This window comes from Notolabrus celidotus, chromosome 6 (genome assembly GCF_009762535.1).
Source record: "Notolabrus celidotus isolate fNotCel1 chromosome 6, fNotCel1.pri, whole genome shotgun sequence".
NCBI classification, from domain to species: domain Eukaryota; kingdom Metazoa; phylum Chordata; class Actinopteri; order Labriformes; family Labridae; genus Notolabrus; species Notolabrus celidotus.
In genome coordinates, this window is record NC_048277.1 from 13,059,459 (window position 1) to 13,087,379 (window position 27,921).

The 27,921-nt window shown below is 38.7% G+C and overlaps 1 protein-coding gene and 1 long non-coding RNA gene across 2 annotated transcripts; one reads left to right on the forward strand and one right to left on the reverse strand.

The window, feature by feature from the left end:
• Positions 1 to 729: 729 nt before the first annotated feature.
• On the reverse strand, positions 730 to 6,798 carry LOC117814604 (homeobox protein DBX1-B-like). The gene is made up of 4 exons (XM_034686051.1): positions 6,121 to 6,798; positions 5,632 to 5,715; positions 1,522 to 1,724; positions 730 to 1,320 (listed from the first exon to the last, which is right to left on the reverse strand). Exons 1-4 carry the CDS (start codon positions 6,488 to 6,490, stop codon positions 997 to 999), a joined length of 981 nt encoding a protein of 326 aa, XP_034541942.1. The 5' UTR covers positions 6,491 to 6,798; the 3' UTR covers positions 730 to 996.
• LOC117814605 lies at positions 6,682 to 27,674 on the forward strand. Its single transcript, XR_004631600.1, has 4 exons — positions 6,682 to 6,871; positions 8,706 to 8,822; positions 25,855 to 25,921; positions 27,503 to 27,674. It is a non-coding gene; the product is annotated as an uncharacterized LOC117814605 (long non-coding RNA).
• The last annotated feature ends 247 nt before the right edge of the window (positions 27,675 to 27,921 follow it).

Here is a 27,921-nt window from a genome sequence, read left to right on the forward strand (position 1 = left end):
GTGTTGAAGACATTCATAGCTGCACCCCGTCTGCAGCAAAGATCCAGAGGAAAGTACAAGACCAGACAAGGGGGCTTGAGAACTTCCAGGAAGATCTAACGTTCATAATATGTTAATGGAAGATTTAAATTAAGTGACATGCAGGCAGATAGAAGAGAGAGACCGGAGATTTGGAGATAGTCTGAGACTATAGCAGCTTGACTACTAACTGGTCTAAGATTAAACCAGCTCTAACTATAAGATCTATCAAATCGACATTTATAAACCTACCCTTGAAAATAGAAAGGGTGTCTACCTCCCCTGGCTGGTAAATGTTTCCAAACTAATAGTGAGAGTGAAACAAATTGTGTCCTCCAAAATAAAGTTACCATTTTTATGAATTGTGTCCAGTTGCTGTAAATCATAGTCATCGTTGGCATGCTTCTTTAATATTTTAAGGCACAGAAAAACATACAGGGCAGAAGGAAAACCCTTTAAATGGTTGGATGACAGGCTTCAAATGGATGTTGTATTTTAATAGGGTGCATTTGCCCTCAAGGACGACATTGCAGCTATTATAGCCTACTCACTGTTGCCAGCTGAAGCAATCTATTAGAGATATTTCAGAACTCCTTGTACATTTTGTTCATCTAAACTTCAGAATGTATTCTATTTTTATTTTTTAAACCATCTTTTTTATCATATCATATCATATCATAATGATTGTAACATTGAAAAAAAACACTTTCCACATGTATTATATCAAGATTTATTAGAAAATATAAAGAATACAATTTGTAAGAAAATAACTATTTTTATATTTAAAAGTTTTGAAAATTTCAATCTTAAAATATCTAACACAGCTCAGTATACCTCATTTAGTATATCTAGATACACTGAACTACATCTGAGAGTAATATAAACAACACTGTACAGAAATATGGCACTGAGGGGGAAACACTGTTTAAGGAGTCAGGAACTTCTGATATTTACATTAGACCCACAGTGTCCACGTCTTTACGAGACTGTGATTTCTTCACTGTCAGACTCAGACTGTTTGCTCGATTCTGACGGAGAGGAGGGGTTGTGATGATGGTGATGATGATGATGCTGATGCTGGTGGTGTTGGTGATGATGTGTCTCCTGGCTGTCCTTCAGTGCTTGGCTGGTGGGTTCAGTCCTGTCCAGCATCTGGCAGAAAGTGCTGCCTACGTCAGTAAGGTCTGGGTGAGGGTTTGTTTTGGTGGGGAGGGTCTGTTGACGACAGCCACCTGTTGACAGCAGCTCTCTCTCTTTAGAGTTCCTCCACTTCATCCTGCGGTTTTGAAACCAGATCTTCACCTTCAGAAAGAACAAGATAAAACATTATTAAACAGAGTTACTGGGAGCATGGTCACAGCTGGTTTGAGTTCATTACAGGCAAGATGAAAAAGTATTCTTTAGTCTTTACATATTGGTAGGTGGTAAATGTTGATTTAGGAGCAAATGAGCATATATTAAATTGAATGAATAAAGTAAACGAGAGAGCATTCAGTTATGTACCTGGGAGTCTTTCAGTCCCAGTTTACTTGCGAGTTTCTTCCTGTCTGGTTTGCTGATGTATTTCTGCTTCTGGAATGTTCTCTCTAAAGCCTTCCTCTGGAGGTCTGAGAACACGGCCCGCCGCAGCATGCCTCTCCTGGGCTTCCCTCTGGGGGCCAGAGGCCAGGAAAACGTGCCTGGGACAGGAACCACAGAGGAGGAGGCTGGAAGGACAAAACACAGTTTTGTTAAAACAGTGTATTAACAATATTTTTAATAGTCACCATACCTTAGTCTGATTTCGAAAATTACACTGGAAAAATTTGTTGTGATGTGTTCTGATGATGAAAAATATTTTATTTTGAAATTAGTTTTGTAGGTTTTTCTGATTGAAAGTAGGGAATTTAAATGCATACTCTGAATTACACTGCAAAAATTCCAAACAAAGCAACTGGTGTTGTCTGACTTCTTGAAAAAAGATGTTGAACTGGACTTGATATAAGCTACAGTCACCAGACAAGTCCACAAAACATTTTATTTCAAGTTTTACAAGCCAAAGAGAAGACGTTAATTGCTTGTGATGAGTAAAATAATCTACCTATGGAGTGAGAAAACTTTATTTATTAAGTTTCTTGAATTAAGACATAATTGTTTTTTTAATTCTAACCCAAACATTATATTAATTTTTGAAAGAAGAATATGTCACTTATTTTCATGAAATAATCCTTTATTGTAGTGTGATGGAAATTACAGCTTCTTCTGTTTTTCAAAATAAAGGACCAAAATTATATACTTAAAAAAAAATAAAGTCAGCACAGCCAGTATCAGAAAGGATTTCTAAAAGGAGAGGAGATATGCCACTCCCCATCTCGCCGCCTCAGATCATCAGATGCCAACCTCCTGTCCCCTATCACCAAGTCCAAGCCCCGCACCTTGGGGGACAGAGCCTTTGCCATCACTGCCCCCACTCTCTGGAACTCTCTCCCTCCACACATGCGCAACTCTGACTCTCTCCTCTCTTTCAAAAACCACCTCAAGACCTACCTGTTCCAAAAAGCATACCACACATGACCTCTCCCCCCGCCCCACCTCTGTCCCTGTTTTGTTTGTTTTTATTTATGTTTTATTTTCTTTTTCTTTTTTTTAGTTTTCATCTTATGTAAAGCGACTTTGAGTACTAAGAAAAGCGTTATATAAATTCTATGAATTATTATTATTATTATGAAACATATAACAGAAATTTTCCTGCAAATGAAAGATTTTACACAATTTTCTGAGCCAAAAATGTATCCCAGCAAAATAATTACCTTGTACTTTTATATACCCTTAATATATAATTTTTATAATAATTTTGGCTGTACATGGGACAATAATTTACAATATGAACATTAGTGTGTGTTGAAAAAGATTGAGACCCTAAACCCATCAGGAAGACATTGAATGAGGTGAAAAAGGATATGGATAAAAGTTTGTCTCTTATTTATAAAAGGCTTCATTCAGTAAAACTTTGACCACTTGGATTTTTGTGAAGTGTTCTCAGAAAAGCATCACTCACACTCAGGCTCCCTGAGGCCTTCCATAATATACTTGTTCTGCCTGAAATCTGGTGTTTAAAAGCCCAATTTGTCGGCCAGTGGAAACAGAGCCTATGCTAATGAGACGGGCTCTCCAAAGCTGCACTCACACTGCATCTAATGAAGCATGAAGAGGGATTGTATGGGCTGCAAATGCACAGAGAAAGGTGATTGTGTTGTAATGAATTGAGTGGAAAAGGCCGTCGACAGGCCAGTATATTACAGACCCATTAAAGACAGGTCAGTATAATGTAGAGCTGCTGGAGAGTCTTCACTTCAGCTTCAGAGGACACAGTGAGCTCTGAGACACACACACACACACACACACACACACATACACACACACACACACACACACACACACACACACACTCACACATCATGTCAACACAGATGTTGAGTCTAAAAAATTCACAAATAGTTACTGATCGTCTTTGTGTATTGATGAGTATGGTGAAAAACATGATGAAATGATATCCAGGCTCAATTTTAAGATTGAGTGAGGAACTTGTAAGACCCTCCTGGAATGTGTGTGTGTGTGTGTGTGTGTGTGTGTGTGTGTGAGTGTGTGTGTGTGTGTGTGTGTGTGTGTGTGTGTGTGTGTGTGTGTGTGTGTGGTTTCAGCTCCGTTTGGTCATGGTGCTGGGAGCTTTGTGGGTAAGCAGAGGGGGCTTGGTGGGAAAACGAAGGCGGTGTGAAGAGGCGCTGAGTTCCCGAGCTGGGAAGATGCCCGCCTCACATTTAGACCATGACAAACGGCACTAATAGGTTGAGAGCGTGACGAACTGGACTAATTTGTAGATTAGGACAACTGGTGCTAATGTCAGCAGTCAGTGCGTGGCCTAAATAGGCCTTCAAATTGGCGGAGCTGATTCTGAGGCTGACCAGGGGGATTCCCATACTAAAGAGACCTCATCATCTTCACTAGCTGGTGAAATGTGTTTTCACTTTTAATCTCAGAAGCTGTAAAATCCACAATTGAGCTGAAGATCTACACCTACGAGGGGGTCATGTTATCAGTGTTTTTGTCTATTTATGAGAAAACTATCATCCAGATCTTTATAATTTAGACGATGCCTTATCCAGGTCTGAGAAAAAAAACCTTTAACATGTTACGCACAAATTAGTAACTGGGATCAAACTGGTTTGAAGAAGACTGATCTGTGTGCATGATCGGGTGCATCCTGTTTAAGGGTGTGTTAGTTTGAGTCTTGTATAGTACATATGTGTTAATGTTGAATTCTGTTTCCATTACATACTGCTTGGTTTGTGTTTGGTACCTCCTCAGGTCTATTTGATGTTGAGTTTAATGTGTTTCCTTGAGGCCCATCAATGGACAGGCATTGCAAACTAGCCCAGGCTTTTAATGCTTTGATGTAGGTTATTGGTTTGAAGAGTACTTTCAAAAAATATTAAATAAGTAAACCATACAGAGAAACCGACTGTTTTGGGGGGGGGAAATGTAACCCAATTTTCTAACCCAAAATTTTTTGGCAAAATTGTTAAAATGTGCTTCTTAAATGACTCAATAAATGAGTATATTTGGTTCACATCCTTCTGGTGTGCCAGTGTAACATAAATAAGTGTATTTTTATTAAAAAACACATAACTTGTCAAAGTTAATACAGTTATACTTACATACATTTTGAAATGGAGCTGTTTTCTTATTTTTCATGTATACACGGATGTTTCCAAAATGTAAGATATAAGAACTGCCCCCCTACTGTATGAAATGTAATTTTATAATATAGATAGATCATTTTTTAATTGTATATCTTAAATTCTGCCTTTGCATTGATAGAGAGCCTGATTATCTAGTCTTCTGTTCAATGTTCTTGTTTTTCTTATGAAAAAGTCTCTTGTATGAGATCACCTTTCACTATTCACACTTCTTTTAAAATTGAATTCAATCAATCAGATACACCAGAAAATAACGAAAAAATTATGCATCACTCGTATCAGTTTGAATTCCAATCCTAAACTCAGTTGATGTGTAATGTTTTAAAAAGCAAAAATAAATTAAATGGTGGTACCTCAAGTTCCTAATTTTTGTTAAAGATTGTGATTATTTCTACCTAATTTAGGGGACATTTCTGCATCAAATAACCTTTTTAAGATTTATACGCAGCAAGTGGTATCACATTTAAACATAATGTAGTAAATAACATGAACAAGGCTCTTATCAGAGATCCAAAATATATAGTTACTAAAAACTGAAAAGCTATACAGGGAAATGTTTTTATCCAAAAAAGTTTTTTTTTTTTTAATTTGCAGCTAAAGCACAGAAAGTGAGGTATAAATGCATTAATCTAACATAGGCACAATAATCCTAACTGTGCATGTATGTTACCCACTGCCAATTCAAGATACTGTGCTCTAAATTTTTTACATAATCTCCTGTCATTTGTTTAAAAATAAACAGTACAGTGATTACAAGTTGGTTACATTGTAAATCATGATTCTTCTTAAAATGGTATGATTTGTATTCCTCCATCAACAATCATGTGTAATTTAGCAAACTGATATTTAGATGTTCAGCACTGTTTAATCCACCCACCTGAGAAGTAGGAAGCTCTGATGAAAGGATGAAGACTTCCATCAAAGAAAGGCAAAGGGAACGACTTGGTCTGAACACTGTGGACTGTGGAGCACAAAATAACATAAATCACCGTCATATTAGTGCTACCACTAAGCAGGTTGAAATGACCAAGACACAATAATCATGTATAAAATTGATAGATAATATTAATATAATATTAGAATATAACATAATATTGCTTCTGATTTAAATCGACCGATAAAGACAACGAAATATAGTCCACTGTAAAAAAAAGAAAAAAACATCAACAACTCAATAATAACTCAATAATGGACCTAATAGGCTACTAGTACTAATATTTAATGGTACTATAGCAAATTATCGTCATTCATATTAGGCTGCATCACTATTTTCTATTGAGTCTTTAAAAAACAATGTTTTTTAAAGGAAAAAACCTTAAAAAATACATACAGGTTAATCATCATCCAGTTCGTTCTAGTCACTCACCGCTTCGCGTGGATGGGGCCAGTATCGCACTGACACCGAATTTGAGGTATCCTGAGTCAGGGCATGCGGTCTGTGGGGACCCGGGGCTGATGTGACTCGGCTGGCTGGAGCTCTGGAGCACAGACCGCTCTCTGCTTGGTCCCAACACCCGGGGACAGACGCCCGGCCCCGGGCTGAGAGAGAACACCTCGCCGGGACTTCTTGATGAAACGGTCCGGTGTATGTAACTGACAGGCTGGCTCAACCGAAGGAGGTCCTCTACCAGGAAGCCCGAAGGGAGAGAACGTGTCAGGGGCGAGGAGAGACCCGCAGGGGGACGCAGAAAGGCCGGGCAGAGAGGAGGCGGCAGAGCGCTGCAGGGAAACATCATGGCTGGAAAACTGTCCTCTTCTGTTACTTCAAGAAAATACAGAGGGACTCAAAAACACACACTCACTCTGAGCTCTGTGTCCTGCAGGAAAGGTTTTATACACTCCCACACTCACACACTTCAAGACGTGCACGCGCACAAGTTCAACTATCAGCGATGCGCGAGGCTTCTCCGCGTGCTTGAAGGCAGAGTTCAGGGTGTGGGGATTGGTCAGCGGTCCTCTCATTGATTTGGATTGGAGCTCAATCAAACTTGAGACTATCGTGGCCCACTGGTTTCATCTGTTCTTATTATTTGATAGTACAGAAGGCTAAAACTAATTTCTGAAATACAAGAAGAAGAAAGGGTGCACGAGCCCTATGCATCTCTGTTGCGCCCAAGGTACATTTGACTTGCCTCTTCATAATTTTGATGTTATTAACATCACATTTTACAGCAAGGAACAAGCTAGAGTGAAGACATAAAGATAAATGTGTCTTCAAAGAAAATCTACAGTTAACGACCATCAACCTACTGTCAATTAATTATTCTTTTTTTTTTAGTCCCGTTTTAATAATAATAATAATAATAATAATAATAATAATAATAATAATAATAATAATTAAAGGACCCCCACAGATATACACTCTGATTTGATGTGGCCTTGGCCTGCTTGGTCTGATCCGGTTTAGCATGAAACGACCTCGTCCGAGCACCCGCTGTCAGTCCGCTCTTTGATCCGGATCTCCACGTCTGTCAAATCAGCGTCAGTTTGCACAGGAGCTTATGGAGCGACTACAATCAGTATCCTTCTGGATGTGATGAAAATTAAACTTTCTAGCTGCTCAGCAAAGTTGGTATTGTAGGCCCGAATGTCGTCTATCGATTGAAGTTGATAGTTCACCTAAGTTACATTTTAGCCACTTATAATATTTCAAGTAAGACTCTATCGGTCATTCTGTCTACGACCCTTTCCGCTCACAACGATTTAAAGGGAGAGGGACTTAAAGTCAGCTCCGTTGAGATGCCTTTGATCACAGTGAAAGCCTCCTGATGACTTGAATAAGGGAGAAATGAAGAAGAGGTCACAAAAAGAGGGGGAAAATACACTATTCCCTGAGCATAAAAAACAAAACAAAAAAAACATACAAAATGTCCTAGTTTCAGTTTTCAGGTGATTATTTTAAAGTTACACTAGGGGAGACTGGGGACGGTTGCAGCATGGTTTTACATCTCACATTTTTATCAAATAAACTAGTTTGACCCAGAGTTTGAGTTTCTAGCCATTTGCTAATACAATGTGACTGCTGTAGAAATGGAGACACTTGCAACAACTTTCTTTCCTCTAATCAGAAACACTGATTGATGACGCTCATTCTGCAAATGCTCAGTTAGACTCCCCCCAACAAGAAAACAGAAAACCATTCTACTGCTGCATTACTTGAAAATGAAGACATTTGAAAGAGAGACGTTTCCTCTTTCAACTGTTTCTTGTTTGTTTTCTACTGATGATGTAATCAAAACCTATTTCCTATGAATTATTTTCTTAACTTGTAAGTTTCAAGGTTAGCAGTCAGTCAATGGGAATTTCTAACAAGCTATTTTATCATTGCTGATAGGGTATTTTTAATTTTACAATAAATGTATCTGTTTAAAAATATTTTGTTGCATTGAATTGTAGGCCTACCACTCTTTCTATTTCACAGGGTAAACGCAATAGCATAAGTTACATCTGCAGATTGATTCAATGAAAATAATACAAGAAATACAAATCAAACTTTGTGAATGATTTAAAGATTACTCATTAAAAATGAGAAAAAAAAGGATTTAAAAATACATACCATTAAAGATTGTTAAACTGAATTTAGAATTCAATGCTTATTAAAACAAATGGAAATAGTCTAAAGGGAAATTGTATACGTTTTCTTTTTACAATTTCGAAATATCAGTTAGATTGTTAAAGTTTTTAAATATACATTGTTTAATTCAAACATTGTGATTAATGAGTTGTAGCATTTTTTTAAATTTCTGGATACATGCAGGACAAATTAGAGAGGTTGTCTCAGAATTGTCACTTCGTATTTGTGGTATAAGCCAAAGTGCTCCAACTATAACCTAAAACTAACAGACATGCGTCTAAGCTCATTGTCATTGAGCACGAATCAACTGGCTGACTTAATACTTCAAAAAATATCTTCTCAATGACTCTTCACCTTTGACCTTCTCCAAAAAACAGAGAACAGATAGCTGCTGTGTTGGTGTCCTGACAGATGAAGAGAGATGAACAAAGCATCTTTAAAAGAAGACCTGGTCTGGGCCTTGAGGGGTGCTGGATCTGAGTCCCTGATACACAGTAAGACCTGTAACTAATGGCATTTCAGCATGTGCTACTTTCTTCCCTTTGGTGTTCACAGACACAGGTTTATATTTTCTGGTGATTTATGTACATTTATGTATTAACTACTTCAGATGATAGAATCAAATATTAAACAGTATAATTATTCTCCCCATCCCCTCCACAGATCATTATAGATGAACGGCAGAGGGATGTGTTTTGTTTAAATGTTCATTTCGTCAAAAAAAAAAAAGTGTATTGAAAAATTAAAACTATATCATTATGATTTTATAATTAAATCCAAACAGTTTTCAGTGACAACATAGTCCCCATGAAAACTGTTAAAAGGAGAGTTATAGTGGAAGAAAAACAAACATAACAGGGACCAAAAAGCAGGAACAATTTTATGTGAAGAACTATAAAATACATCATACATGGGAAAACACATTTATGGTTGAGAATTAAGTGTGAAAGATAACAGAGAGGAGTCACATCTAGTTAAAGCAAATGGGAAAAAAATATCTCAATTGTTTAAAATGTTACAGTGCTCGTGTGTGTTAAAGCTGTAGGGATGGATTTCTCTATTTTGGTGGAGAATCTTCAAATAAAGGCTGGAAAAGTTTACTAATTGACTGCAGAGGATCTAAGAGTTCATGGTGGATTTTTTATTTATTTTATTATTATTATTATTATTATTATTTTCCTTGGGGCTTTTTCGCCTTTATTGACTGGACAGCTGAAGAGAGACAGGAAACATGGGGAGTAGAGAGTGGGGGAAGACATACAGCAAATGGTCGACCGGCCGGGAGTCGAACTGGCGACCGCTGCGATGAGGACTATAGCCTCGATACGTGGGGCGCCTAGACCACTAGGCCACCAGCGCCCCAGTAATTAAGGAATTTAACATAAGCTGATCAAAATCAAGATCCTTGTTAGCACAAAAAGTAAAAAACAGAAGAAATATATATATTTATTTATTTGTTTGGATCCCTATTAGCAACGAAGATATAGCAAGTGCTGTTCCTTGAGTCCACACAACCAGCCATGTTAAACAGTAGAGATTTTTCATTAAATTTCTATTAACTGGACAGAGCTGCTTTTATTGTCCTCTGACTCAGATCTATATGCATTTAAATGCTTCTCATTCTGATTGACTCCTTTGAACTCCTCATTTGGAAGTCATCCTGATGAAACGATCCTCTCTCTAACAAAAGGAACCAATCATTAAATGTGCTGCAGATTTACTGAGTGGCTGTCCTGCCGGGAAATACGACACCTTAACCAAAAGCCCACTCACAGAGAGAGGGAGAGAGAGAGAGAGAAATTGTTGCGTTCAAAGCATTTTATTCCTTCAGAAAATCCCTCCATTGTATTGAAGTGGAGCAGATGGCTCTCTGGGAGGGAATATGGGCATCAGCAGAACTAATTTCTCCTCCTGGTCTGACAGACAGACCGGCCTGTCGCTCTATCCTTAACCAGCACAACAGCTGTTAGTGAATTAAACACCAGTTAAGACTCATTTTAAAGCTATTAGCCTCTTGAAGTCTGACAACATGAACCCTCCCCACCTTACTGCTTAAATCGATTACACATGCAAAGAGGGAAAACAACTGAGACTATGTCTGTTGGGACATGATAACTAGTTAAGACTCATGTCATGGCTCTAAGCCTCCAGGTCAACAAACTAACACTGATGTGAAAAGCAAAACACACCAAAACTGAAGGCGTGACGCAGCCTGTAAGAACATTTTGATTCTATAAAGATTTAGCTCTGCAGTGAAAATGTAAAAACACCTTCATTTTCACGCAGCTAAACCTACTTAATATCAAATTATCAGTCAGAACAGCAGCTTATGTATATCTGAGGGCTGTAGAAGATTGTGTGGGCCAAAACATGAAAAAGTTAGGTAACAACTTTATTTAGTAAAGGGACTCAACCTAATATTTCACATTGACATTTAGTTGACACAGCATGCTAATGGATCTAAATGTTAATTTGACAGAACTTTTTTCCAATTCAAACATTTCACTTAGCTCAACTAATGTGTTTCTCTGGCCAAATTTTAGCCAAACTTTGTTTCAAGCTGGAATAGGGAGTTGGATATGAGTCAGTGAGAGTAATATGTGAGCTAGGGGGGAGTTTTAAGCTTCTACACTGACTCTACAACATAGCTACGTCTTAGTGGCCACCGCTGTTGTGAGCACTATATATTTCTGCATTAGAGTGTCTGCCTTGCTCTACAGAACTGCACCCAAATGCAAGTTAAAAGTGCTAGATGCTCTATGCTAGACATATCACCAGTTGTCTGTTGTGTTCTTTGCTTGTTTGTGCACAGAAAGCTACGGTAACTCCAAACGTATTATCCAAACATGCTGAAGTTGGAGCTGATAAATATTGAGCAGCAACTGATCATATACCAATTGTTGCAAAGAAGATATTGTTTTGCGCTGGCAGCACCTCGGACCTGAATTTCTGATGCTAACAGTTGCTAAGTTACCAGAAGTTTTCTTACATTACTTTCACTTTCCTTGTAGTGACAGTGAAGTCTGTTGTAAAATGCTCTGGATTCTTTACATTTGCTCTTTGCAATGGAATTCAATGAAATATTTAGAGATCACTTTGTAGCATTAACAGCATCCACTTTTGTTGACAGAGTTGACACCAGATGTCCCACCCCTTCTTGATTTGGATTGGTCAGAGAAGGAAAAGTGACATTGATGAGTGCAGCAATGTTTCAAAACTTGAACTATTTTTAACTGAAAGTGATGAAAAAGCTGAGTCTTGTGAGGAAAATAAGCAATGGCAGTGGAAAAAAAGGCTCTTAGTGTACACAGGCCCCAACACCCATTGTTTTGAACAGTAGACTCATTTTCACCATGCTGTATAAAATAACTTGTAAGTGAAACATGAGAGATCCTTAACTTTGTTTTTGGGTAAGCCTGGTTGTAAAGGATTGGTAAATATTCAAACATTACAGAAGCATGTTCATAGTCTGCTTATCTCTGAATTTAACATGAATGATTTAAATAGTATAGTCGATGATAGATGTGTGTTTCGCTGATTGTTTTTAGAGTTTTGAAGACAAGATGCTAGCAATTAAAAAAATATATAAAAAGACAAAGGCTTGTATATTCTTATGGATATGCAGTTTCACACATTGAATATAGATGTTGCTTTGTGGCTTCACACTTTTTCTCTGGCTCAACTCTGATCCAAGTTTATAGTAAAATGTAAAATGTGGAGCTACTTTATTTAGGTCCAAGTTAGGCTAAGTGAATCATTAGCCAGTAGCATCTCCTCTCTCTCCTCTATTTTTCCCTCTCTCTTTCAGTGTCTCTGTTCGGGCATCTGTTTTCAGCAGTGTGGAACAGAGTGGATTAGTGGGGCCTTCAGTGTCGAAGTGCGACGACAAGCATTAAAGCCATATTAGTTTTCCATTAAACATCACCTCGCTCTGTAGAGGGAGAGAGAGACCAGGCACGGGGATAAAGCTCCTCATTGTGGGGTGGAAGACTGTACGTGTGAGTGTGTGCAAGTGAGTATGTGTTGCCCTCAATGCACTTAGTGCCCAGACAGATGAAACTCATACATTTTGGAATTTATAGTGAACCAGCAGCTCAGAGATTTCAACAATCCGAGTAAAAAAAAAAATGTGTGCGAAACAATGTCTTGGTGCTATGGCAGAGACATTTAAGGTCACAGATGATGAATCCCTCCAACTTAGGCCTCCCCTCTCTCTTTTTCTAGCACCACCACGAGGTCATGAGGTCAAGAATCTGTCAAAGTCTTTGGTTTTTGATCAGACACCTTTTCCACCAATGACATCAAGTACATTTTTTTAAGAGCTTGCAACCACGGATGCTACTGGTTGCTCTGAAATAGTTGTGATCCTGCTTGAAGTTCTGTAGAACTTGGGTCATCAGTTGAAATATCGATTATAATAATTGACCGCCCAACAACCAGACAAATTATGCTAATAACAGTATTAATTCAGCACTGAAAACTTGCTAACTCGTCTGGACCAATCAGGAACACTTAACTTCTCTTGCAGAGATGGGAAGGCACATTTTTTAAGTCAACCATATAAACAACCTCAAATCCAATACGTGTCTACAGATCATGACAGGCCGTTACAAGGATGGTTTAACAGTTGCATAACTTTAGCTGTGGATGTTAGCATACTGATGTTAGCATTCAGCTCAAAGCATAGCATCACAGCTGTTGTTGTATGGCAGAAGATTCAAACTTTTATTTCTATTCAAGGTGCTATTTTACTTTCTAAGATACTGAATTCTGTTTGCTGAAAAAATAGGATTCATTAATTGAGAATTTCTGCCAAAATTTGGAAGTATAACTGTTTGCAATTTCATACCTAGTCACTTGGCAAAAGATTGTTAACTTTCAAGTTTATAGAAGTAAACTAGGGAATGACCTTGAGGCATCTCTTGATGCCTAAATGAAAATCTCATTGTAAAATATTCACTCGCCAGTGAGCAGCCCCATGAATTTTCATCAAACACTGTGAGAACGTGAGAGCGTCCTTCGTATATTGAGTTCATACAATAAAAGTAAAACTTGACCGAAGCGATTAGCCTGTGCTGCTGACAAATATGAGAAATTGCTCGCCTCAGTGTCCCCATCAGGACACTTGTGACATAGAGCACGCTCGCTGAATGCTCATTAGTTGTAGATTGGTCATGGGAGCTCAGAGCGACACATTGCTGTGCTAACAATCTTTCCCATTATAAGAGCTTCCATTCTTCCATTCACGGCCCATTCTGCTCTAATCTTATTGGAGTCTCATAACGTTCTGCGGCCCTTCAGCAGGAGGCTTAAAGCACCTGGCAGGTTGTTAAGAGGGGAGCTTGTAAATGCCTGTGGTTAAAATGAGCTCTGGGGCCCAAACACAAGCCAAGCATTGCTGAGGAAGAAGGGAGGGGGACCGATTTGGTTGTCAGGTCCAGTTTATATTTTTGTCACTTTTGTTACTGGAGTGGGGAAAGAAAAAGTGACCAAGTGCTAACAGCAACCTGTTGCTTCACTTAAGCTCTGTTTATTATTGTTCTTATAGATCATGCAATGGATGTAGCCTTGTCTCAGGACCAGAGGAAACAATATGCATGTTTGTGGACCAAGAGCTTTTAGAGATAAGCATTACAATCCTGAAGCTCCCTCAGCCTTCCTCTCTTGCAGAAATTAGGATGCAACAGACAGCTGTTTTAATCAATTGAAAATATTTTTTAGGCTGTCACAGCTGTAATATAATCCACAGTTGTGTAGAAATGCATACAATGCACTATAAGTGCTTGATTTTGCCACTGACAGGCTCAGAATTATACTGTTTGAAAAGCAAGAGTCCAGTGACAAGAACTGCTGTTTTACCTTGCAGAACATGGGAGTTGCTGGTCTACGGTTGTCTGATTCAGTTAGATTGTTCAGATGTTGTGTAGTTTTTCCTTTAAATGGTCAGTTTCAACACAATATTTATATGTATATATTCCAAAAGCTTTGTAGTGTTGTCTTCTGTAATGTTGTCAGACAAAGTAATGGATGTACAGAGAAACCTTTGCAGCCATTACAGTCTGCCAAGCAGCAGCAATTCCAAATTATTTTGATCATTTAGAGTCTCAAAATATATAAATATCGTGCCAGGGTTCAAATGTGTAGGAATTCCTCTTTCAGTAATTCCCTATGGTTCAAGACATGGTTACGTAATGAGGACTGTCCATGGTTTGTGTGCTGATTCAGCAGAAACAACATAGAATCTTTCCTATAGACTTCTTGCTTTAATACTGTGTGCATGTCAATAGCTATTCATTCCCAGTGCTATATTGAGGCCTTTCGTGGTTGAGAAGGGATCTTGTTTCAGCCCGTGGGGTTTTAGAGAGCCTGGGGAAGCACCTTGTCCAAAGGCCTGTATTAAGCCGGACTGATGGGTTGAGCGTAGGGTTGAGGGCAAAGTCTCAGAGCCAGCCGAGGTGAAGAGACCAAGGTTAGTGCTGGGCTTGAAGATGAATACGAGCACTCTTATTTCTGAGGCAGGCTGAATACAAGGACGCCAGCACAGCACTGCATGGCTAGCAGGTATTGAGGCGGGCCACGCCACATAATTGGATTGAACGCCGGCCACGGTATTTATGTCACTTCTCGTCTTGTCAATCCCATAACAGGCATGGCAACGGCGTGGGGATCTCCCATGGTGACGGGACTTTGCCTTATTCAGATTGAATGGAGAGAAAAGAGCCAAGCCTCATTTAATTCACGTTTAATTCTCACTCAAACCGTTTTAAGGGCTGATGTTATTTGCATAACAGGGAAAAAGGGACTCTGCCTTTTCAGTGTCCCTGTGTGTGTATGTGTGTGTGTGAGACAGAGAAAGAACAGGAACAGTGTTGTAATTGAAAGTGCATAGTAGGCTTATATATGCATATGCTGAGGGACAAGCGTTCTCACACGGATCAGCAGACAGAGAGATTCTGTTGCAGTACAATCATGCGTACCCCTGTTTATCCACAGATTGAAATCATTTATGTGATGGCATTTCAACACAGCGTGACACAGTTACATCTCCCACATTGTCAGATCTCCAGTGCATGCTTACGTAACAAATACCATGGAAACTCTACTTGTAACAAATGTCCTCTTACATTCACTTCTTTAAAAGTCTGTCAACTTTATTGCAAATATATTCATTCAAAATGTGGTATGCTTAAATTTGAATTACTTTGGGTAAATGAATCATGAGACACAACTAAATGATAAATTAAAATAAAAAATGAATATCACAACCAACGATAAAGGCTAACACTTAAAAGATAATATGTGCAAAGCCCTTAAAAGAGCCCTTGTTTTAAAAAAAGGAGAATACAAATTTAAATGTGAAATGAAAATAAAATGATAATTATAAAAAAAATATGTGTTTGTTGCCATATCTAATAAGAGAAAAATCTAGGCAGAAGAAAATAGATTATTTCAGTTATTGAGAGTGAGATACATAGTAGATTGAAGAGAGATTAGGCCAGTGAGAGGTCAGAGGTGTGAACCCCCAACCTTAAACTCAATCTAAGATTCAACAGATTTAACCCTTGAAACCTCTCTTCTAGCATCAAAGAAGAAATTACATTGAAAAATGATTCCCAGTGTTTTCAGGAACATCAAAAAATGTTTTGAATATGGTAAAAAAGTTCAATGTTTTGCATCAGTTATTTAGGACAGTGGAAATGAAAAGGTTTCTGGACTCTTTACATGCAAACTAAAATGTTTGAGTTTTTTGTATATTGATTTGAACAATAGCCTCCGACTCAAAAATAAATAAATAAATAAATAAATTAAAAAAAATTTGAATATGTCATTTTGATTTTGATGTAATCACTATTCAAACAGCATAAACACGGTGTATCTCTCGGTCTAGTTTAGTAAACTTAACCACAATCACAGGGAAGACGGCTGATCTGACAGTTGTCCAGGAGACGATCATCGACACCCTCCACAAGGAGAGTGTGCCACAGAGAGTCAGTGCTCAAAAGGCCGGCTGTTCATAGAGTGCTGCATCAAAGCATATACGTGGAAAGTTCACTGCAAGGGAAAAGTGTGGTATTAAAAGGCGCACCAGCATTATGTACAGCCGCAGCCTTGAGTGGATTGTCAAGAAAACTCAATTCAGGAACTTTGAGACCCTCACAAGGAGTGGACCAAGGCTGGTGTCAGTGCATCAGGGGCTACCACGTACGTCTTCAGGAAAGAGGCTACAACTGTCGCATTTCTAAAATCGATCCACTCCCCAACCAGACACGACATTAGAAGTTTCTAACCTGGGCGAAGGAGAAAAAGGACTTTTGTCCAGTAGTCCAAAGTCGTCTTTTTAGATGAAAGAACATTTTGCATTTCATTTGCAGATCAAGGTCCTAGAATCTGCAAGAAGAGTGAAGAGGCCTCAAATCCAAAGTGTATGAAGTCTAGTGTGAAGTTTTTGCAGTCTGTGAAGATCTGGGGTGACATGTCATCAGCTGGTGTTGGTCCAATGTGTTTTATGAAGTCCAAAGTTAACATAGCCATTTGCAAGGAGATTTTAGAGCATGTCATGCTTCTACCAGCCAACAAGTTTGATGGAGATGCTGATTTCCTTTTCCAGCAGGACTGAGCACCAGCCCACATTGCCAAAACTATGACCAAATGGTTTTGGAAAATGGTTTTACTGTGCTTGATTGGCCAGCCAACTCACCTGACCTTAACCCCGTAAAGAATCTGTGGGATATTTGTCAAGAGAAAATTAAAAAAATATCTCTTTCATGTCATTCTAACTGACTGAGATGCACCTGTAGATGATGTTTTTTTTTCCTGTATGGAATTTCAAAATGATCATGTGTATGGAGCCTCCAAATAGCGTGAAACCAAAAATTTCTAAATTTACTGGGCTTAACCAATTTACAAAACTGATTAAATAATTAACAAAATCTAAACAACACTATTCAAGCATTAACTCTTGTTTCTAGCATTGTTCTTGGCTGTAATCATCATGACAAAAGTCCACGTGTGTTCTCAGAAATACACATTTTCTATTTCACTTTTAAGAAGTTGTGGCAGTTCTTTGCTGAATCTACCACTTATCTGAGATCTTCTCTCTGTGACTTTGTGATGAGCATGCTCAAATAACCATGACTTCTTACTTCTGTTTTGCTGCTTTGCTGGCTTGACTACCTTTCTTAAAACAGTTTCATCAACAAACAATTAATCTACAAAACCAACACAGTTGCATTCAAGGATGCAAATTCACCAACACCACTATTCCTTTTGGCGTTAGCCAGCAGGTATTTCAAAATAACACATTCCAATTTGAGGCATATCTAGTGCCTATGAAAGCAAGACAAAAATAGTCAGGTTTTGTAGAATAGATGGCCACACAACCCATTTGGCCAACAGTTTGGCCAATGTACCAAGGTTGTGTTTCCTTCATGACTTTACTTTACTTCCTTCTTTTACAGTTTTCAAAAGTCTAGCAGGTAATAAGTGTTTCCAAATGAATCAGCAAATTAAATTTCTACTAGTGTGTTCAAGCTAGCTCATGAATTATTGACCAAACACAATGAGTATGCAATGTGTCGGAGACTTACTGTAAGTTAGCTTTATGAGCAGAAAGTAGACATTAATTGTAATGGTCTGTGTGTGATGGCTACAGCAAGAACGAATTATGCGCTTCTGTTACAGTTTTTTTTAAAGAAAGAGGTATATTTTCATATCATGTTGTTTTTGCTCAAAAGACTCAAAACTAAAAGTCTTATTCTGATTTTTTGTGGCTGTTGTTACTCTTTGGTGACTTGTTATTAGCTAAAATGTTGAAAACAATAAAATAAATGTCAAATGTAGGAATATTGATTTCTTTTAAATGTCTGCTATAAAGCTAGGATATCTAAAGGTTGTTTTAGTTTAGTAACACAATGTATTGGGTTTTGCCTCCAAAATCTGTAGCAAGAACTGTAAACAATGGTTTTCTGGCTCTCTGTTCAGCCTAATCAATGTGTTATGGTTTCAAAAAGTAACCAAAAAGTTTCACATGGGACACAAAAAGTGGCCAAGGTCATTAAGACTGCCAGTCACAAGTCATTAAACACAACATTCATGCAACCAATATAAAATGCCAACTGCTGACTGATGTGAATATAGGCTCTATGTTAAAGGTCCAAAAATATATGTCCAACTGAAATACATTACAATAAATTTCATGCTGACACAAAGGACAGTAAAATTGATGTGTATGTATGCATTAGGATACACAGTTTTGGAACTATATCTCAAACTGCTGTGAAGTTTGGTCAGCTAGGAAAACAGACCATGGAGTAGACAGACAATCTAATCTGAGCATTGAAAATCATCTTGGTCCTCCACCCCTCTCCGCTGAGGGCTAATCCCTGGTTCAACCTTTGATTTTAACTTTCTCCCTTGATCCCTCCGTCTGCCCAAGCAGAGGGAGAGAGTGAGAGTGAGAGGGATAAAGTGACTAGTCAGCTTCCTGCTGCTTCTCTCTTCTTGTTCTTTGTTGGCTTTCGGCCCTTTAGCCTGGCTCTTTGCTCCCTGCATGCACACACACAAATACACGCACGCACATGTTATGATATGCACAGTCTGCACATGTATACTCGTGTGTGGGGTTTGATCTGGTTTCCTGGTGGACTCTATTGTGTCAAGGCAGGAAGCAGCTAATCCAGTCAGATCTGACCCAGTCAGGGATCTGCTGCTCATATAATCTGACTAGCAGGAGTTCTGCTATGAGAAATAGAAATAAATAAAATCTGTCACATCTCCAGTGGGGTTGCTCTCTGCACAAAGTAACATAGATATTTCTTTGGCTAAAAAGGTTATTCCATAGCTTTATAGAAGATAAGTATCACATTGCTTCTATTTTGACATGTCTAATTTTCTTCCATCATCATATAGAATCTCAAAGGTTAATAGTCAATAGCATTGGTATTATAATTCAGCAAAGTGCTGCCAGGGACAACCTCATCCCACACGAGAAATCAAATAAATCTGCAGTGAGAAGCCTGGCATATTTCACTTCTGCCTGTTGACACTAGGAAAAAAACATTTGTTTCTGTTCTGCATTCTAAATTGGTTCACAACATTGAAGATATTTTTAATATCATTTTAGGATGAATTTATTTAGAGAGTATGACACTTTAGATTTAGCTAGGTGAAGAGGACAGATATGAAGCAAACACTTAGCAGAACACCTAATGGGCTTCTCCTTTTCTAACTTACCATCAAGCAAATAAGTAGGCTCTTTTTCCCAATTTACTGTTTTAGGGCCTTATCTCTTAGAATCCCAAATAACGAGCGCTAATTTGCGTGTGAAAACTATAATATTGCACATGCTATAAGTGGGCGTGTTGCAGGTGATCTACTATGACTGCGTGCGCAATTGATAACAAGTGCAAAAGTGGTGCGAACCGCCCTATTTAAATGAGGATTTTGCGTGTTCTACCGGCTGTCACCATGGAGAGTTTGAGAGAGCAGAGTGGCCGTGAACGAAAAAAGAAGTGGTCATGGGGTTGGAGGTCTTGGTGGAGGAGGCAAATAAACACATCGGTTGCGCACACGGGGCAGCCGGTCAGTGCTGTGTCTGGGCTGACAATGGCCGTCAATGCCCTGGCACAGTTGGGAGGTCATTCAGTGGCAGTGGCCCTTCAACAGAGCCGCAGGCGAATGAAGAGGGAGGGGAGAGCCCAGGAGATGAACGTTCATTATGCACGGTGGACACTGAGAGACGCCGGCACTAACTGCGATGGTGCGCTGGAATGATCCAGATGCAAGAAAATGCAGGGTTGCAAGGAGTTTTTCCATAGGAGATATGGCATGGCTCCTTTCTGTGACTGGCTCCAAATCAGCCCTTAATTAGGTAATCCAGCAGCTCAAAAATGGCATTGCTGGATAGATGATATGTCTACTATTTTTATTTCTGGCAGTCCAAAAATGTTGAGACGTGCACGGAGGATTCTTTCTTTCCATTGTCTGTCATTGCACCTATGCCTCCTTCTCACCACATTGACTGCAGCCATTTGTGCGTAACACTGTGCCAATTTGCACCTGTCTTTCAATCGTGCTAAATATAGACGCAAAAACACCGCTCGCTATCTGTTTCAGGTTTGATAAATCACATTGCGTGTGCTTAATTATTACATTTGCATCTCCTCCTCTCAGTATTTTGCGCGTTCTGATAATCTGCATATATTCTGCATATTCATGAAGGCAAACACGTTAAATGGATTGCTAGTGCTATTTTGCTCATTTGACAGACGCAATCCTTGGTGCTCCCGGTTAGTACATCTGCATTGCGTGTGCTATCAAGTTTGCACGTATTTTTATACAAGCAAACCTTTAGTAGATCGGGCCCAAGGTATTTAGTGTAATGTGATTTATTACGGACCAGCATGCCAATGTTTTAACTTGACCATGAATAAGAATATTCACTACAATGTTAATTTGACAAGAAGGTGACTGTAATATACAAGTACCATAGAAGCACTAACAAACAGGGGATTGAATGAACTATTTATGTAGCTGTAGAATTAAGAAAATGTTAACCAATAATATAGTCTTCCATAGCTATTGGTATTAAAGCATTCATTTTGATATGATTAAGGTCCGAAATTTTGTTTAGTTAAGTGTTTTCATATACAATCTATTTTGACCCTTTATGCATACTGTAGCTAAACTGCTGCAGCATCTTCCTGCTTCCTGCTGCCCGTATGATGGAAAAATAACAACACCACTGCTCTTTGAATGGCTCATTCCGTCAAAAAAACTCAAAAATAATATGCACTTTGTGTCAAACATAACTAAAATATCACCAAATCACTTTGAGTTTGAACTCCAACTTACGAGCTAAGCATATAGGTGCAGCTAATCAGGCTGATGTCAGTGATTGCTTATTAATTATGCACTCTGTTGAAACGTGATGCACATTTTGTAATGCACTCCTATTTTCCTGCATTTGTGAAAAGATGTAGTCTATTTAATCAGCCACCTTTGATTTATACTTTTGACATTATTTTAATGCAAACTACATGTATGCATGTTACCTTTGATTTTAACTCATGCCAAAGTTAGCTATTCAGAGTTTGGCAAAAAAAAATGAAATATGTAAAGTTTGAATGTGCATGTCTCTTTTAGAAGGATAATTTATTCTTTGGATAAATCTTACCTTGTGATACTGATGAAGCAGTGCAGCCTTTACTTGAATAATACATTTAAAAGTCAAGATGAGTAAGAACATTTCTTTGCATTCATGTGATTCCCAACTCAAGACACTGGGAAGAGTTGCTTTAAATTGTTAATATGGGCTTATAGATAATATTTTGTGCTGTCTTTTTTTTTTTTGGGCGGGTGTCAAGTTAACAAGTGGGAAAATGTATAGTGAGAGGGGTGGTAAGGGCAGATTGGTACCCCTACTGGGTGAGCACAACCTCAATGAAAAGCACAGTGTCCTTGCAACACATATGCGAGGAGTAGAAACATAGAGCATCTATCAGCGTAATGGATGGCAGTCAAGTATGGATTCAATAAATCAATTGCTAAACTGCTTGTCAAATATGTTGGCCACCCACGTATCATCTTTGTGTGCGACTGCTGCCATCCTGTCAGTAAACCTCTACTCAGCTGCTGGTGTAAGGGATATAATGACTTAATACAAAGAAAGTCAAGGACAGATAGCGCTGTATGTTATTTATATCCTGTTTAATTTTTCATCAATTTGAATTGTCCCTGATCAGATTTTTAGCCGTCTCATGAGGTTCTGTAACATCCACATGGCAATTAATTTTTTTGAAAGGGGATAAAAAACAGTTGTAGTGTGACTTTTTTGGCTAATTAATTTTACAATTATCTTCCTACTACTTAGTAGGCACAAAGTGTGATTTAAAGCAAACCACTCTTTTTAGGAGCTTTTCAGAGGATGTCAAATGAGTATAGAAATAGCTGCCGTGAAGCTAGGACAGCTTTCTTTTAATATTCACCAGCTGCGATTCAAAGTTGTGGCTTTTTTTAGGTTTATTGCAGGCAGGCTAAAATACATAATTTATCTTGATTACAATTGAGTTTTATTGTATGAATATATTCTATTTTTCATTTAAATTTTATTTTACCAGGAAAACCTCAATAAGATTAATAATCTCTTTTACAAGAGTGACCTGGCCAAGATTAGCAGCATGTTTCAATAAATTTACAGACATACAACACAAATTAAAGGAACATGACAACATATCCTGGATCACATAACAGAAAGTCATCAGTCAAAGCATCTCAAGGTTGATGCATCTTCCTACAATGCCTTCAATCTGCTTTTAATACACTGATAGAGACCAGCTAACCCAAATTCCCTGACACAATACAATACAATATTAAAAGCTTTATGTGGGCAGTTAATTCATGGCTTTGGCATTCATTGGAGAGTTAAACATCATACTGCATACCATGGGATGTAAGACATTTCAAGTCTTTTATTAAAAGATAGATGAAATAGATCATTATTATTTATTAGTACAAGGTCATACAATAAACAGGGCGGTCTAAAACCCCAGGAGTTTAAGGTCTTCTGAAATTCAAGTGGTTTTACACACTAAAGATATTCAAATTGCTGAAATCACTCATTTAAATATCCATTCTGAGAAAAACAAACACTTTTCATTTTACAAGCAGAGTGACAGTCTCACCAAAAATCACCAGTGAATGCACAAGCAGCACAGCGTGTCCACTGAAGAAAACTCCAGAACCAAACCAGCACACAAAACAAGAGGATCAAAACATTTTCATTTCCTGTTTTAGGACTGTGTCAAAGAATTCTTATTCATACAGTGAGTGTGCACGACACACACACACACAGAAACACACACACATCAGATTATGGTCATGGTGCCCAGCGTGAGTGCTATTCATTTGACTTCCTATTTCAGCTTTGTCTGATAATTTCACATGGACTGAAGTCAGTGGCAAAAGCACCCCTCACATGCACGCAGACACACACACGCACGCAAGCACGCACACACACACACACACACACACCCACACACCCACACACACACACACACACACACACACACACACACAGACGAGAATAAAGGAACAGCCAGGAGGATATCCCCATTTTTTCCATATCAGGGCTCCTTTGAGAGCTTCGACTCTGAGCTGAATGAGAGGTTTCACTGAAGCCATTCACCTCAATGATCTGCTCTGATCTGCTCACAATCAACCATATCTGTCATACATGGCTAGGTCTGAGAGCCAGCAGAGAGGGTAAGGTTGAGGAAGGGAGGAGGGGGGTGGCAGCAGAAGTGGGGTGGAGGTGGGGATACAGACGTAGAAACAGAAGCTGTTAGCACATCAACAGCAAGTGGTGCGACACAGGAATGGTCTTTAGTTCTGCCTTTTTCACCGACCAGACAGTAATGGTATCAATTTACCATGGGCATTACCAGCATGAACACACACACACACTCCCCCCCCCCCCCCCCCCCACACACACACACACACACACACACACACAGAAGCACATACAGTTAAATGGTGATTTCATGGAGGTCTGTCTAGAGAAAGACGAGGAGAGCTCATGTGTAAATCTCTGCCCCTCAGGTCCAGGTGCTTTTATGCTCCAATGCTTGTCAAAGTCAAATGCAAATATCAAACTTCACTGTTATTTCACTGTATTTTTGTCTCCACTCGACATGAAAACCTCAAACTTCTTTCTGATGCTCCTTTTTTCTCATTGCAGACAACTGTGAACACTGAGAACACTTTTTTAAATTTTTTAATATACATTTTAAATTACCATCATGAATCTTGGCCCAACAGTGAACCTCTCTCTTTGAACTCACTTTAACAACACAAAAACTTCATGAACGTCTCAAAATAAGCTTGTTGCACCAGTACAGTAAACTTGCAACAATTCAGAATTCTAACTTGTGACATAGAGACCTTGAAAACTGTGACAGGGTGCTGTGTATGTCAATTTATATTGATGTATTTACTCTTTTACCACCCTTTGAATGGATACTTTTGACCCTGTCAGCAGTAGTTCATCAGGAATGGGGTCTAAAGAAAATATTAGAATATACTGACCTTTCTATATTATATTATGTTATCTTTATATTTTTCTTTGCTCTCAAACCTATTTTATAATCTGTGTTCACAACTATAATTTGCTCAACTTACTTTATTCAGCTGAGTTGTTACCCCCCCTCACACACACACACAAACACACGGTGGCCTGCCCAGTGTCCTAGGGTTTCTTTTTCCTGTATCCATCAGATTTTTTGACAATATTCAATAGCAGCACATCTTACAAAGACACCCACTTAACACAACTTGCATTTGAGATGTATCACTTGATATTGGGTGATCATAACAGGTGATCTGCGTGTTGCTGAGGCCTGGTAATGGTGAAGCGTCTGCAAGCTGAACACAACTTTTAAAACAACATTACATGAAGGTTTATATTGTACAACAGGAAAGATGTACTGTAGTACTGTGCAATCTATCTTTTATGCCTATGCTGTGAAAGAACAGCAACACCCTTGATACATCTATATACAAATTACATTAAGAAGCTTTCAGAAAAACAAAACAGATTTGGCTGTTCGTATTGTAAGACAGTTTTAGTAGTAGGAATAAGGAATGCAGGAAATGTGAATAAATGCAAAATGTTGATGATCTCATCCACTGTGATATTGCTCCATTCTCCTGTCTTGTTTCAACTCAACACTGACTTTTTTTTATCTGCAGTGAAGACTTTTTCATGTCTCCATGGCTGACAGCAGCTGTTCCTGGAGACATCATGTTTTCAGTTCAGGTTGTCCATATGACATCTGTCCGACATCTCTGGAAGACTCGTATCCTAGAATCAGGGCCCAGCTTTAATTTTGGCTTTAGCGTCCACTTTGATTCATGGATAAACCGATTTTATGTTTTGGAATTTGATATCTCACTATTGCCTGAAGGCTCTACTGATCATCTCTTAAGAGAAACAAAGAGAGTGAAAGAGAACTCCTTTGTTATTCTGTGATTGTTTGTGATGTGAGTTGAATTCAGATCTGTGTTTACTTCTGCCATTGTTAATTTCTGGGTAATGTATTCTTTCAAAAAATGTTTGGCGAAATGCTGATGGACGTAAGTCTACTTCACTGGTTGGTGAAGGCAGGAACCGGCAAAGTTAGAGTGAGTGAGAAAGTGGCATGTGTGTGTGTGTGTGTGTGTGTGTGTGTGTGTGTGTGTGTGTGTGTGTGTGTAGGTGTGTGTGTGTGTGTCTGTGTCTGTGTAGGTGTGTGTGTGTTCGTGTGTGTGTGGCCTACCCTCCCTACATCTCTAATCCCTGTGATAGAGTGAAGATCATGAAAAAGCTCTTTAGCCCAGCCAGGCCTCCACTTCTCCATATGTCGGATAGAGCAACATTCTCCTCAAATCATCATTCCCATCGTTTACTAAAGAACCTCCTCCAATCCATCCATCACTCTATCCATTTATGTTCTTTTGTGTTCAGATAATTGTTGCCTTTGTTGTTTGTAGTTGCTGATTGAGAAGGGAAAAGAAAGAAAGGAGTGAAGGGCAACACTACGTGACAAACTGCTTTTTGGTGAGATTCCCTCATTTTCATTTCCCTCCTCAGATAAAGTGAGACAAAGTGAGACAGAGGAGAACTTAAAACGCAGGTGTTGTCAAATATCTTAATCAATTCCACATCACATTTAAGCACTTTCAACAGACTTACTCTTTATAGAAATTGCAACTGTGCACAATGCAACAGCTTCACTGCTTTGCATTCAGCAATGCTTCAGATTCTTTTTGTTGACCACTTACAGGGTAATTCAGGTCTTTTTTTTAACCTGGAGTTTATTCTTAAGTCTGAATGAATTAAGTTTTGGGGTTGCTCCTGTACATTGCTCCAATGGCCAGTGATGAGAGAAGGTGTAGTTGTTTTGTTTGTGATTTTTATTTATTTTTTATTTTTATAGTATGCCCACTGATAGAGCTTGTATTTTTCCGCTGCTAGGCTCAGATTGTTATTCATAGCTTCTGGCAAAATTACAAAAAGTATCCTTACAGACATAGACCTTTTTCTGTAAACCTAACTTATTTTTTAACCAGAAACAGCTGTTACATTGCATTTTCAAAATTGGATATCTGTTGAAAAAAAAAAAAGACAGTTGTCCGATTACCTGTGAGGAAAATTGTTGCAAAATCTGACTCATACACCAAAAGGTAGGTTTTTTGCCAGAACTTTACCTTAAAAATTGACTGTTTAATATAAACTAATAGGAGTGTGAAGTTACACTTCGTACCAAAACCGTTTAGGTGTGGTACTTTCAGTTCAGTGCTGATGTGTTTGAATACAGTTCAGTGCAGAATTAGAGGTAAGTCATATTCAAGGTTCCAGGACCAGAAAATGGGAACTCACTACACATACACAGCATGCTTAACCCGTCTTTTAGGCTTATCAACCATCACAAATCCCCTATAAACATACAAAGTGTTTAGCCTTTCAAAAATACATTGATTGCCGTCTTGGTTATCTTGTTTACAGGAAACGTCATACTGTTTAAGTAACAACTCTGGAAAGTTGTAGAGGTCCTGAAATTTACAAGAAATTGTCATGACTGCATGTGTGAAAAGGGCTAGAGAGATACTCAAAGATAGTTATTAAAGTGTCAGTACTGTTAATGGAAACATGATAGACTTATACAGAAAAGTGTTGGACTTTTAGAAAATGTTGCCTGTGCTGTGTGTGTTAAAAAATGTGCAGATATGTCATAGATTACTTTTTAATCTAACTCTTGATTAGAAAGTTAAAAAGGTGAAAAAACTGCCTCCCATTTGTTTGATGTAAAGCTGTCATAAACACTGCATAGTAATATGGGAGGATTTACACATCAGTGTAAAGTCTGTAAAGAGGCCCATATCACCTTATTTCACTTTCTGTTTGCCTCCTCGCCACAGTGTGATGAAGGTTTTTCTATAAGACAATCAAAGGCATGCTAAGCCATGCAGAGCTCTGTACATACAAACTTTGCAACCAGAGTGTCGGGCTGAGTGTTCCCCTCAAGTGCTACTGCTGCAGGGAGCTTTGAAGTGTCACATTCATCGATCTCTTTCTCCTCTCTCCCTTCTTTATCTGTGTATCTGTCTTGCTCACGTCTAACACCATAATGATGTTCAGAGGCAGAGGAGGAGGGGATTTAAATTGGAGCGCCGTCTTTTTCTCTCATTGTATTTAATGGCTCTTATTGTGAGGGCTGTCAGGCCACAAGGGATCCTTGAAGGAGGGATAGGGCCATTCCTTCTGCCACTCTGAAGAAAAGATAAAGGGAGAAGTGGATCAAGAAAAGAAGAACGGCCAGTGTAAGTGGGGCAAGATCAAAATACAGAGATGTGAGAGTGCCAGCAACAAGTACCCAAGCTCCTTTCTGTGGTTTTGATTAAAACGCCCAGAGGAATTCTAAACAAGCCTCGTTTCTTTCTCTGAGTTCAGAGCTTAATGTGTTGGAAACCTCATCAGGGTTATAAAGGGAGAGGGATGAGAGAGGAGTCGAAGAGGAGGAGACTGAAAGAAAATGAGAGGCTGTTTACAGATAAAGC

What these genes read in the sequence shown, in the direction of transcription:
- LOC117814604 (XM_034686051.1), bottom strand. Translation starts at nt 6,490, where the DNA reads ATGATGTTTCCCTGCAGCGCTCTGCCGCCTCCTCTCTGCCCGGCCTTT. An exon ending in GGCCCCATCCACGCGAAGCG is followed by an intron (nt 5,716 to 6,120) that starts GTGAGTGACTAG and finishes TGTGCTCCACAG; the next exon opens with TCCACAGTGTTCAGACCAAG. An exon ending in TGGGACTGAAAGACTCCCAG is followed by an intron (nt 1,321 to 1,521) that starts GTACATAACTGA and finishes TTCTTTCTGAAG; the next exon opens with GTGAAGATCTGGTTTCAAAA.